Below are 13,718 nucleotides of genomic sequence, written 5' to 3' on the forward strand. Positions count from 1 at the left end.
AAACTTTGAGCAATGGCTTCCTGTGTTCACTCCTTCCTTCTCTCCTCAAGGTCGGACTGAATTGAATCAAGTAGGGAGCCTGAGTGCACACGCACCCTAAAAATGGTAGTGAAGATTAGATAAGGGTGTGTGTCTCCCTGGAGACTTTTTAAAACTACAGAAAACTTTGCTCTGACAGCTCCATACATGTATAACAGTTCTCTCGATCGTACCCACCACAGCTCTCCCCATTCCCCACGATCCTCCCCAACATGTGCCCTTCTTTCCGCCTTGTCCCCTTAATTAGTGTTATCTGCGTGCACACAGGCAGCCTACAGGGAACCACAATCCCTAAGAAAAATGATCCCTCCTTTCCTAGCAGGTATCAATGGCCTAGCTCCTCAGCTAGGGGTGGATGGGTCCTCATGAGCTTCTCCCTGACCCATGCTGGAGTTACTGACCCTGTACAGGTAACCATCGAGGTTACTGATAGACCTTGTACGGATAACCATCTGTACAAGCTTTAAATCTCCGAGTGTACCAGCCACACGCCAACCTGAAGACAGCACTTTTTTGGCATTTGTCTGCCTTTGGCCCTCTTTTACAGCGTTCTCCGTGCTTTCTTCCTCTGCTGTGGGTGGCATTCCCCAACAGAGTCCCAGGTTTGGCACTGGAGACCCAGGTTTGTCTGCGGAAAGGGACCTTCCTTCCTTTGGCTTCTGATGGCTTTGCCATCAGCTTCCTTGTGTGGTTTCGACCATGACACTGACCCTCGAGGCAGATTCCTCACGTGTGAATAGTAAGAGAAGTATCCAGGGCTCGCTGCATACCCTGGCCCCCCTTGAAGGGTCTTGTGTTGCAAAGCAGGGTTGTGGGAGGGGATTGAGGGCCTGAGAGCACTGGTGTCACTGACGCGGGTGAGTGAGTGCACGGGCCGGACGGCCTGCTTGTTTGCCTGGAGCAGATACATTCAGTACAGGGGCTCTTCTCAGAGCCCGAAACCACTCTTGGAAGGAAGCTTCTCTTGCTATGGAGCACGTCCTCAGCCTGGTAGGCCTGTGAATCCTAACTGAAGCCATTCTTTGCCCGCTCATACACTGGAGGGTATCCTCTTGGCATTGGTCAGAGCAGAGAGATGCCAGGCACTTTGGGTTGTGGATTCTGGTGGTGGAAAGGGATGACGACGTCACAAACCCAAGGTCCTGCATCTCCGACAGGACACATACTGGCACAGAGCAGAGACTTGGGTTACTTTGGGGAGGGTGAGGGGGTTAATTGGGGCTCAGAGGTGCTGCAGGGAGAGGAAAGATGCCCCTCTTTTGTCGTGTTGGTCATAGGTAAATTCTAAGAGCTTTGCCTCAGAGGAGCCAGCTGGTGTGCAAGTTTGGGAGGGAAGAGCCCTTTCTTGTGCCCCAAGGCCAGTTTTGGGCAAGCAGCTGTGTTCTGTGACCCCATCCATTCACAGGGACTTCCAGCCCTCCAGGTGCCTCAGCATCCTTCCATCCTGAGCTCAGACCCCCTCCGGCCTATACTCCTGGCCCTGCCATTCCCTGCCAAATTCCCATCTAGGGAACAGGGGCAGGTGACCATCTCCCAGGCTGAGAACAATGGGGACAGGGCCACCTGCCTTGTTTACTTAGTCCCTGCCTAGAGAGGACTGGATTCCCAGGCCTGTGAAAGTCGGAAACCCAGAAGGAACTGCTAAAACCCTGCTGCTCCCTTTTGGCACAAGTGTTCCAGAGAGCGTGAGACCTAGGCTGTGCCTCTGAGCAGCCACAGAGGCAGGGGAATCCCAAAGGTGGGTGAAAGGACATTCACATACAAAGTGCTGACTCAGGGGTGGTGGGGGAGGGCAGACCTTTATCCCTTGTGTTGGGGAAGCTGTTTGGAAAATTGCTTGAAAAGTTGGGGAAGATGATGTAGTCAGTCAATGTGGAGAACCTGGGTTCACATCCAGTACTCAAGTGGAAATCTACATACAGAGACTTGTGCCTCTAATCTCAGCCCTGGGAGGTTCAGACAGGTGAATTCTTGGCGCTCTGTAGATACCCAGGTTCAGCAAGTAGACCTTGTCTACAATAATTAAGGTGGAGAGGAGCTTAGGACCACTCCAGAGGATGGTCTCAGGTCTCCACATCACACACAGGTGTGTATATGTATGTTTACACAAACACACCACTTACACGTGATAATTGGCTGCACAGTTGTTAGCAGCTCCTGGAAAAGCCTTTAAACACACTAGTTTTCCAAGTCAGGCCTTGAGTGTTTCTCTAGGGGCTAAGTCTTAGTCCTTCCCAATGTTAAGGTATTGTCCAGGTCAAGAAGCCACAGAACAGTAATCTTCCTTTGTGGTTTCACTTTCTACAATTTCTGATTACCTATGGTCAGCTGCGGTCCAAAAGTATTCAACAGAAAATTCCAGAAGTAATTTATGAACTTGAACTAACTATCTTCTGAGTCACATGGTGAAAATTCATGCTCTTTGCCACTTCCTGCCTGGGACATGAATCATCTCGTCTCATCTAGTATATCCACAGTGTGTCCGCTACCTACCCAATAACTCAGTCACTGTGTTGTGTTACCATAGTACTGGTATTATTGGTGCAAGAAATACACAGCTCCCATATTCTGGCATCTGCTCTGCTGTCTTGGAAAACAACTGCACGGAGAAGAAGGATAAGTCTGTCGTGCCCATAAAGCCTGCAGAGGATAAATGTGTCATTTTCCATCCTACCCTTTGTGGCTGCTACAGTCTCTGGGTCTGTGGGTCTCACTGCATGGCTACTGTGGCAGTGTGTGTGTGTGTGTGTGTGTGTGTGTGTGTGTGTGTGTGTGTGTGTGTGTGGTCTCTCTCACCTGTGCTCCAGCTGGTGGCTTCTTCAGTGGGTGAAGGGACAGCAGGCTTGGTTGGCACTGGATATATTCCTTCAAGGACAGAATAGGAGTCGTCTAGACAGGAAAGTCTCCCCTCCGCTGTGAGCTGGGTTGGGGAAGGCAAACTGGTCCTAGTAATGGGGATCCTGATATGGGAGCAGCTAGGGCTCAGTTTTCAATATATATCAACCGTGCTAAAGGAGAGAAGGTGTAGGCGAGGAAAGTGCTGCTCTGAGCAGTGGAAAGCTGGTATTTTAGGAGGTCCTGGTCAGATCTTGTTTTGTAGAGAAGACGTGGGTGGAAAGGTTAAGGGTTCCTGGAGAGACTCTTGGTTCTTGGTATGCTCTAACATCCAAGCACACTGATGAAGGAACAACGTGGTGTGGTCCTCCCCTGGGCCGTTCATCATCCCTCCCAAAGGGGATGCTATTCATCTACCTTCTCTCTGGGTGAGGCAAGGCGGCTGTGAGCTGGCACAAGGAGGGAGTTGGTACTAATGGACTGTTGCCTATACCTTGCTGGGAACTATGGCTGCCCTCTGAGCCACACCCTAGTCGCCCTCGGCTGGGGAGAAGGCATGAAGAAATACCAGGAATTCCTTATCCCTGCCCTATGCTTCTTGCTCAGGCAGAAGGATAGAAAGCTCGGCCCCACGGCTCCCACTCCACGCCACCCCACACTAAAGGCAGCTGCTCACAATTTTTGTTTTGTTCTGTTTTTCCTGTAGCTTTGAGAGAAATAGTTTTCTTGTTGGTTTGCTTTGATGTGCACTTTTGAACTAGGGTCTTGATGTACAGCCCAGAGTATGTATAGCCTCATACCTCTCCTGGACTATTAAAAATGCAGGTATTTATTACCATGGGGATTTATTGTTTGTTTGTTTGCTTGTTTGTTTTTGGAGATAGGGTTTCACTGTGTAGACCTGGCTGTTCTGGGATTTATCTGTACAGCTGGCTGGCCTCAAACTCACGGAAATCTACCTATCTGTCTCCTGAGCTCTGGGATTAAAGGTGTGCTCCACTACCACACAATACCTTTTGGGTAATTTTTAAAAATTTGTGAGAATGTATCTGCATGGCTTGGTTCCTTGGGCCGTCTAGCCTGGGCTTGAGGATTCCTGCTCAGTGGCTCTGTATTGTCAAAGTCTTAATTTCATCTTCTACAAGCAAGCCTAACACCTCCTCCTCAATCCCTAGTTAGCAATGAGAAAAGAGCTTAAGAGGCCGACCTGGCCTGGAACGGAGATGCCGATGTGTATGTGTGTGAGTGTGTGTGCATGTGTATGTTAGCCAAAGTTCAATGTCAGAAGATACGCACCTCACTGAGACTGGTCTTACTGGTGTCCTCAGGCTCACTGATTAACTAGGCTGGCTCGACAGTTAACCCCTGGATCCTCTTGCCTCCTCCTCCCCAGTGCTGAGACTTGTGTCACTGTGCAGGACTTTTCACGTGGTTGGTGAAGATGGAGTGAGTCCAGGTCCTATCCCATGCTTGCTCCTCAAGCCCTTCACTGACCCGAGCCTCTCTAGCCCTTCCAAGATATTTTTATATGTCCATAAGTCCCAGTGGGGACTATCAGATTGAATGGGAGCCAGCTGATCAGCTGAGCACACTAGCATTCCCTGTCCCTTCCATTTTTCACCCTAATGCTTAAATTGCCTTGGTGTATGAGGGATGGTTTAGGGTCTCCCTCCTTGAATTTACGCTTGTCTGTAGCTTTAAAAAATTTGACAGTGGCTGTACTCAGTAGGCGCAAACTACAAATGCTTGCCTGACATGTATCTAGCTGTTCACTTTTGTGCAGAGAACCCCTCCATTTATCATGGGGTCTTTATTCACCCATGGCTTCCCACCTGGGGAGGAGATCCTGTTAGAGACCATGCCGACATGGACAGAGGCAGTTGTGAGGTCAGCCTCTGGCAGACTTTTGTTGACTATGAAGCTTGAGACAGCAAGGGGTGGGGGGAGTTAGGAATCAAGTTCAGAGAAGTTGCCATCTGTCCCACCCCTGGCCTCTACTTCACCTGGGGAGTGCTGCACCCCAGACAGCCTGCTCTGTTGCTTAGGTAGATGGCAAACAGTTAAGGATGGCTCAGAACTGGAGGCAGGAAACCATAAGGTTTCCTTCTGCAGGGTGGGTTAAAGGCACTTTATATGTGCCCGAATTTCTTCGTGCCCATGTGGCTTGGAAGCTAAGAGAGGCTATAGGTTGAGAAAGAGAGAGTTGTCACCTCCCACTGGCCCTCCTTTCTAGGCATGGGCATCCACGTGTGGACAAGTGGATCTTTCCTCGGATATCCTGTCTACACTGTCCGTGCTCCCGATTTAGACAAAGACAGATGAGCCAGCATGCTGAGAGCGAGCACACTTGGCTAGCCCGTACTGGGCCCTGGATGCTCCCCTTGTATTCAGAAGATGCAGGTTAAGAGCAGCCAGGTACTTTACCCAAGCCTTGTTGCTAGTTTTTGAGAGACCCTGTCCAGCTCCATCCAAGGTAGGTCCAACTGGTTCTACATGTAGACAGCCTGTATCTGAACTCACTCAGTTTGTCATTGCCACAGTGGATTGATTGTCTGTGCCTTGGGGTGAGTGTATTTGGAGAGGAGGGGTTGGCAAAGAGTCAGTGAAGTGCCCATCAGTCAGCATGGGCTTCTATACTCCTTTTCCTGTTCTCACTATATATCCACTGCCTTTGTGAGGGTTTCCGGAGGTGACAGGTGTCCTTCCTGCAGGAAGGACAATCTGGTCACCCCACGGGTATTCCCCTTGCACGGTAATTGCGTGTTCTGTTGTCTTGTGGCCTTTTCCCTGGCCCTTTCTGCCCTCCCCCAACCCTCATCCCCTCTCTAACCTGGCTCCTTCCCTTCCCTGTCCCTAGGCTTGGAGGCATCAGTCTTCCCCAACACAGTGCTCAGCCTTATCCTGGATACCCACTATTTCTGGGGTCTGCATCCCCTTCTCTCCTTTCCTGTTGGACATAAGCCTCTACTTTGTTGCAGATAAAACTGTTTAAAACCCAACTGTAGCTAGGCATGATGGAGCCAGCCTTTGGTCCCAGCACTGAGATGCAGGGGTAGGTGAATCTCTGTGTAAGTTTGAGGCCAGCTTGGTCTCTATAGGAAGTTCCAGGCCAGCGAAGGCCACACAATGAGTCCCTGTCTTAAAAGGATAAAACAAGTTTAGAGTATTGCTCTAAGATGTTAGGGTGTGTAGGCATTTGAAGACAAATGGGCTGAGGCGGGCGTTCCCTATTCTTCACCCAAATCCACTTAACAGGTACCTAATTGGGCAGCAGCTACTCTGTGAGGCAGAGGCCTGAGCTCCAGGAATACAAAGTCTCTTCTTGGAGTTTATGTGACAGGGAACTTTCTTTCCTGGTGGCATCTAATGTTTTTATTATTTCTTTGTGGTTGCCTGAGGCAATGTGTTATAAACCTGACTTCATCATACTTAACAGCCTAACCCCAGTGTTCTACCTTCATTCTCTGTACCATGGCGGTCCCGCCCGAGCTCACATCTCGGCTGTGCCATTTAACCTTGGACTGGAGCCTGCCTTCTCATCTTTAAAACAGACTAATGGTACTTGCTTTGCAGGGCCTAGCCATTCAGTGAGAGAGAAGTGTTTTGAGTACTTTGGTCACCTCAGCAGCTACACAGTTAGGAAGTGGTGTCTGGAAGAACCACGGGAAAGAGACTGATAATGGTTTTCATTATCCGTGGTCTCAAGCACCATGGATAGATAGGTGTGGTGTGGTGACCTTCTAGAACAGGGGGACTGAGGGAGCACAAAGGATTGAAGACGGGAATCCAGAGACAGCCAGGGAAAGCATGGGGATCCTGGTTTTTGGAGCATCAGAGGACTGTAGTTCTGCAGGGGCAGAAGAGAAGAATGGAAAAGGGGCTGTGTTCGGGAAGCCACAGGGGTTGTGGGAAAGACCAAATAGCTGCATGGTGCTTGTGATCTGGAACCCCTGCAATAGGCTCATGCCTTGGCCACAGTCCCCCCCCCCATCCCCATGCAAAGAAAAGCCCTACCTGATGGTGTGGCTGGCTGGTGTCTCTAGGTTAAGTGGGGTGTGGGTGTTGGCTCACTGGAGGACTGGGTGGGAATGGCTGCACTGGTTTCGGGCACTGTTTTCTCAGCTGGTGGGAAAGGGTGGAAGTGTGTGCATAGGTCTCCTTCCTGTGGCCTGTGGGGAAAGGGGGCAGGATCACCACCGTTTGGACCCAGGTGGCTCTGGGTTCTAGTCCCAGTCTTGTAGCTTTTAGTACCTCGACCTCTGGTGACTTCCCTGCTATCTCAGCTTCAGCCTCTCGTTTGCAACGTGGGAAAAAAAAATGATAGTGACTTCCCAGCAGAATCCCGTCCTCATTAAATGAGCTAAAAGGCATGCAAAATGCTGAGCACAACCCTTGGCACGAAGGAAGACCTCAATAAATCACGCTGGCTTTATGATGAAGGTGACAAGCAGGGAACTCGATTCCGTCCCCAAACAGGAGCCTGGCCTGGATCGTACAGACTCGGCTCCCTCTCTCTATCACCCTCCAAGCTTAGGAGGAAAATGAAAATATTGTCTCTTGTGCGTTGAGGAGCCAAGTTAAAGAATACTGCAAATGAACAGGAGCCACCTCCTCCCGTGAAAGCTGTTTCTCTAACCCTGAGAACAGGACGCCTTGTCTAACAGGGTTTGCCTGCCTCCCCCACAGTCCTCCCTTGATCCCGGGATGGCCCCCATCCTGGGTCAGCTCTTTTGTTCTGGGAGACTGATTCAGGCCTCTTCTTCACCCTGTGGGATCCCAAGCATGACCAGCTGTGCATCTTAACCATGGCTTCACATAGTGGGGAAAAACAGTCACTGGCCCTCTCCAAGTTCACATTCAGACCTCAGCTCCGTGCCTGGTAGAAACAGAAAGAGCCAGGCAGGTGCTGGATGTGTCAAAAGTCCAAGCAAGTTGGTGTCCGGCTCTCTCATGTCCCATCCTGTAGTCATCCCTCCCCATCCATGTTCCAGGTTTGGTGAGGAGCCATGCAGATTCCAAAAGCAGCCATATTTGGGAATGGTGGGCAGGGGAAGAAACAGCAAAGGGCACAGGGGAGCCACGAATGTCTTTCCGCCATTGCAGAGCATCCTTGTGTTTAATGAGGTTAGGGGCTCTTAGGAGAGGGAACGCCTTCCATAGTATCTGTCCCTGACTCACGCAAGTCAGTGGCTCCTGATAAGCCAGGGAGAGGCTGAGGCTTCGAGCCTCCGAGGACAGCGCCACCAGTGGGGTGAGGGCAGGAAGCTTGGCATTGTTATCCTCTGTTCTGTTCTGATTTTTCAGCTCTTGTGTCCGGGGGATGTTTCATCCTTTCTGACTGATTTTCTTTTCTTTTCTTTCTTTCTTTTTTAAAAAAGATTTATTTATGTATTTTATGTGAGTACACTGTAGCTGTTTTAAGACACACCAGAAGAGGGCACCATATCTCATTACAGATGGTTGTGAGCCACCAAGTAGTTGCTGGGAATTGAACTCAGGACCTATGGAAGAGCAGTCAGTGCTCTTAACCGCTGAACCATCTCTCTGGCCCCGACTGATTTTTGAATCATGGGTGGCCTAAAATTTTAGTCAGCGTGTCTCCAGGGGAGCAGTGAAGCATTATGGGGTAGGGTTGTCCCACGAACGCTCTGGCATATAGTGCTTTTGGCCTGCCACCCACCTCATGCCGGTATCGTCCCCTTGTTAACCATGAGGGCAAACCTGTGAGAAGACAGATTCTGTTTGTTCACAACCATACTTCCCGTCTGACATGCAGTGCTCCCTGTGCACACGATCTCCTAACCTTCCAGAAACAAGTGGTCCTGAGTAAGGTCTTCTGTTCTGTGTGCACCATATATATAATCTGACGGATGATGCTCGCCCCCGACCTGGCTGATTCTCAGTGTGACAGTGGCAGAGCATTGTCCTCAAACGCTGATGGCTCTTCTCAGCCTTCAGCTCATTGATTAACCTGACGTGTTGAGTCTGACACAGACTGGAACAGTGTGTGACGTGTGGCCTGACCTTGAAGTACAATGAACTTGGTATCTCCAGCTCTGGACAGATTACATACCCTGGGGTTTACTTTTTACCCTTGTGTTTGCTGATCTGTAGACTAAGAACTCTCCCCTTTGTCCTATCTTAACTTTTTCTTTCTCACGTGTACATGTGCATGTGTGGTGGGTGGGTATATGAATGTACCTTAGAAGCCAGAGGCCCACACTGAAGGTCTTCTTCTGTTTGAGACAGGATCAGTCAGTGGGCCTGGAATTTACTGTTTCAGCTAGATTGGAACAACTCCCCCCACCCCCAAACACACACCTGTCCCCTTGGTCTGCACCCAGCCCTGTGGATGTAGAGACACACTGCCCCACTCAGCTTTTATGTGGGTGCTGGAAGCCTGAACTCAGGTCCTGGCAAGCACTGGACTCGCTGGACCATCTCTCTCTCTCTCTCACCAGCCCCCTCCACTTTTCTGATTCAAAGACTTGAAGACTGAAAAGACATTCATTTTGTGTTGATTCTCACCATGTTTCCATTGTGGTGGTGTAGTCATCCTTCTTCTGCGCTGATTCTTACGTTTGCGTCACTGTCCATGGGAGTGGGAAGTTCTTGATGATCTGACTGCTCCACTGAGTAAATGAAAGAAGCCTTTGTAGAGGCCAGGCCTTGGGCATGACCACGAAAGACCTCTGTCTGGATTGGTAATGAAAATGCTGTTTAGGTGTTTAGCTGCCTTTGAATGGACCCAGACATTTTTCTGTCTAGTCCATAAGTGTGAGTTGAAAGCTTGCTGCAGCCACCTCGCTGACCTTGGGGTCGAGTGCCTTCAACATGACACGAAGCTCCGCCTTCAGTGAAGGAAATGTACACAACTCATTCCAAATTTGGAAGGTTTTCGAGAGTCAGACTTGGTGGTGCACAACTGTAAGCCCAGCTCTCAGAACACTAAAGCAGGAGTTTGAGACCAGCCTGGTTCCTTAGAGAGAGACTTTCAAAACAAAATATCCACAGTTTTACCCTTTTTCTTTTTGAAAACACACAGGCAGCTTCTCTCTGACACCTCTCTTGTTCCTCAGGATTTCAGGGAAAATGACCAACGGTGGCAAACCAGTGTCTTTAGATCAGGCATGTTTGTTTGTTTGTTTTCATTTGGTCAATATTGGGTCTCACTGTCTGGCTCTAGCTGGCCTACAACTTACCATCTAGACCAGGCTGGCCTCAAGCTCAGAGATCCGCTTCTGTCTTTCTCCTGCCTGCTGAGATTAAAGCCGTAGACCACCATACCCAGCCTATTACACACACAGACACAGACACACACACACACACACACACACACACACACACAGACAGACACGTATGTATGTATGTATGTATGTATGTATGTATGTATGTATGTATGTATGTGTGTATATATATATATATATACCTCTGCATTTGAGTATGTGCATATTTGTGAAGGTGCCTCTGGAGACCAGAAGCATTGGATGATCTCCCTGAAGCTGGTATTACAGGTCGTTGTGAGCAGCTTCATGTAGGGGCTAGGAACCAAACTTGGATCCTCAAAGAGTAACATAACGCACGCGGCTAACTTCTTAGCTGCCTCTTCCGCTCCTTACTTATTTATGTTTGAGACAAAGCCTCTACACAGACTGACCTAACAACACTCTTAATCCTCCTGCTTCCACCGTCCAAGCTCTGGGCGTGCACTCTGCAATCGGGCCACACGACCATCCTTGCATACTCTACTTCATTTCAGGTTGTCTTGTTTCAGATTTCTATCTGATAACAGGTGGGGACTGAAATGGTTCTGCCTTTTCTCCCATCTGTTTAATGTCAACACTCGGGGCTCTAGACTTTCCTCATTCTCTTGCTCCAGACATATTTTTAAAGGCTAAATAGGGGCTGAGGTGTGGCTTGGTACCAGAGCCGTTTCCTAGCAAGTAGGTCCAGTCTCCCAGAGTTAAGGGAGAAGCTGTTGGATGCTCCTACTGGTCCATAGCATCTAAGATGCTCTTACACATAGAATATGTCAGATATCCAGCTCTCCATGTCTTCTAAGCTTGGGAATGGCAGTGGGAGGTAGGGCAGCAAGCGGCCTGTGGTCTGATGGGGTGTCGGGCGGGCATGTCATCATGGAAAATTCTTCGCCTAAGTATGCAGATCCATTTACACAGCCTCTGCTGCTTCTGCAAACTGTGCATTCCTTCGGAGCCATCCATGCGTTCCCTCCTTCCCTCCAAACCTCAGTCATGCTTCGGGTGGCTTAGAAATGATGGCTTCTCCACCTCGCCTTTGTTTCCACCCTCACTCTCTGTTCCCTGATGTCCTTGGCTTGGATTTTATAGGAAATTTGGCTAGGTTCCTGGTCTCCAGTCTAATGGGTCATCCCAGGGCTGACCTTGAATGACAGAACTTGAACCCCAGATTTAGAGCCCCTAATGGGCCTCTTGGGCACCGTCACTGCCAGCTCTTGGTACAGCTCCAATAGAGCTACATTGGTCGGATGAGTTGAGAGGTAGGCAGAGCTGATATTTGTAAGTGAGGCAGGTAGAGGTATGCAGAAATGGGTTTGGTACTTCTGGGAAATTCCTGAGTAGATGATGCCTGCCTTGGGGCCTCCAACCAGTTGGAAACTGTGGAGGCCGGTAACAATTTTGATCACTTTGAAGTATACCTGTTGATCTGTCCCTATTTCAACAGTTGCTCAGCCCAGGGCAGAGAGAAGAAGGAGCTCAGGGAGTGGGGATTCTGTCAGGATGAGAGCACACAAACATCCTCAGCATCAGGAAGGGATGGTTCAGCTGGTTTATGTATCCTGATACATATCCTTGGCCTCAAGAGAAGCTGAGCTGGTCTCAGTAGCCATCCTATAGTGAATTGGTCGAAGGCTCCTTCCCAGGCCATGGAGGGCTAAGGTATGGGGGACATCTGAGGTATCTGCATCACATCTGTCTTCTTAGAGACATGGAATAGTCTTGTAGCTTTTGGAGTTCAGTCCCTGAACCAGCACCACCTGGAAACTGTTTGGAAAAGCTTTCTTCCCCAGAAGCCTGTGGAACAAGCTTGGGTGATTTGGGAACACGGTTCTGCCAAACTTTTGAACAGGTCAAAACCTCCCTGGTCCTCTTTGTAAAATGTTTTTCAGCTATATGATAAAGGCACTGCTAGCCACCTCGGTATTGTGGAGGCTAAGTGAGGACACTCCAGATGTGTTGATGCTGCCAGCAGTGTTAGTTTGGGGCAGGGTCTGGTAGCCTAGGCTGGCCTCAAAGCATGATTCAACCCCCCCCCCCCTTCTTTCTTGTTGGGTTTTGGTTTGATTTTTGAGATAGGATTTCTCTACATAGCGCTGGATATCTTGGAACTTGCAGTATAGACCAGTGTGACCTGGAACTCAGAGATTTACCTGCCTCTCCCTCCCTAGTGCTGGAATGGAAGACATGAGCCACCACTGGCTTCCCCTTGAGTGTTGGCATTACAAGTGTGTGCCACTGTGCCAGGTTATGCCCTGCTGGGAATGGAGCCTAGAGTATGTATGCGTGCTAGGCAAGGAGGACTCCACCTCCGAGCTACATCTTTCACCAATAAATCACCTGACTCTGACCTTCCCTTTGGTTCTCTTTTAAGGTGGTATCTGATGCTGCGGATCAGGGTGTGGCCATCACCGGGAACCAGACTTTCAACAACTGGAATTGGCCCAATGCAATGATTTTCGCAGCCACAGTCATCACCACCATTGGTAAGTCCCCTTAAACCTTCAGTACAGCCAGGTCCACATCCTCACTCCTCAAGATCTTACAGCAATCCAGCTTTGGTGACTGTAAGTCATCTACATCACACACACATGGCCTTGTGATTAAGAAGGACTTAGTAAGTCCTGAGTGATTGGCCATACCTATGTAACTACCTCCATAGTAGTTTAGACTCCATGTTTTATTATTTCTGCATGCATGTGTCGGTGGTGTGCACGCATGTGAGTGTGTGTTTCCATTTGCGTAGGCACACATGCTTGGTGGTCCAAAGTTGACATTGAGTATCTTCTTTGATTGTTCTCTACCTTATATATTGAGGTGTGGTCTTTAGCTAACCCCAGAATTCACCTACCCAAGCTAGTCAATCTGTTCTGGGGGTCCCATATCTGTGCCACCTTGTGCTGGGGTGATGGCAGGCCACCACATACACCCAGCCTTTATGTGATTTCGAAGTTCTTTATTCCTGCTTCTACTCTTCAAGTAGAGACACTGGAATGGCCCTGATGGGCAGACTGCTTATTGCATAAACCTCCAGTATTCTATCTTCACCCTTTCGGGGTTGGCTGAGTTCTGGTAGCAGTTCTTGTTTGGGCTCTCTAGCATATGGTAATCAAATAGTAGCTGCCTACTAGCCTGGAGTCCAGCCTGGCTTCTCCCACCTACCGCTTGACTCTTGGTGTGACTGTTGACTGAGGCTGAACGCTCAGGGCCTCTGCATGTGGCTCTGCAGCTGGGCACTAAGAAGGGGACGTCTTCCAAAGCGAGCAATTCAATGTGTGAATAGAGGGAGCAGCAGTGGGCTTTTCCAGGCTCTCCCTGCCTATAGCACTTCTGGTCAACCTGGCCACTGATGCTCAGATTCACAGACCCTCGACATGAGCATCCGGATAAGGGCAGAGGGATTCAGAGCAGACGTCTTTGAGTCTATCCTTCACACTGCTCCTGGGTATCTACTCAGTGAGGGCAAGCATCTTTGTTTGCTTTGCATAGCAGTACCCAATGAACAGTATAGTGCCTGTGGGCTTTTCCCCTGCCCACAAGGATCTCCCAATGTAATGGACAAAGTTCCTACTGAAGAAATCATTGCAT

At 49.4% G+C, this 13,718-nt stretch overlaps 1 protein-coding gene across 1 annotated transcript in view; it reads left to right on the top strand.

The window, feature by feature from the left end:
- The window catches only part of KCNK5 (potassium two pore domain channel subfamily K member 5), a 40,607-nt gene that overhangs the window by 23,633 nt on the left and 3,256 nt on the right, over positions 1–13,718 (top strand). Inside the window, exon 2 of the mRNA XM_080926740.1 lies at positions 12,505–12,616. Within this exon, the coding sequence (XP_080782866.1) occupies positions 12,505–12,616 (112 nt within the window). The remainder of the gene's footprint in view (positions 1–12,504; positions 12,617–13,718) is intronic.

This window comes from Micromys minutus (assembly GCF_963924665.1).
Source record: "Micromys minutus genome assembly, chromosome: 12".
In the NCBI taxonomy this organism is placed as follows: Eukaryota; Metazoa; Chordata; class Mammalia; order Rodentia; family Muridae; genus Micromys; species Micromys minutus.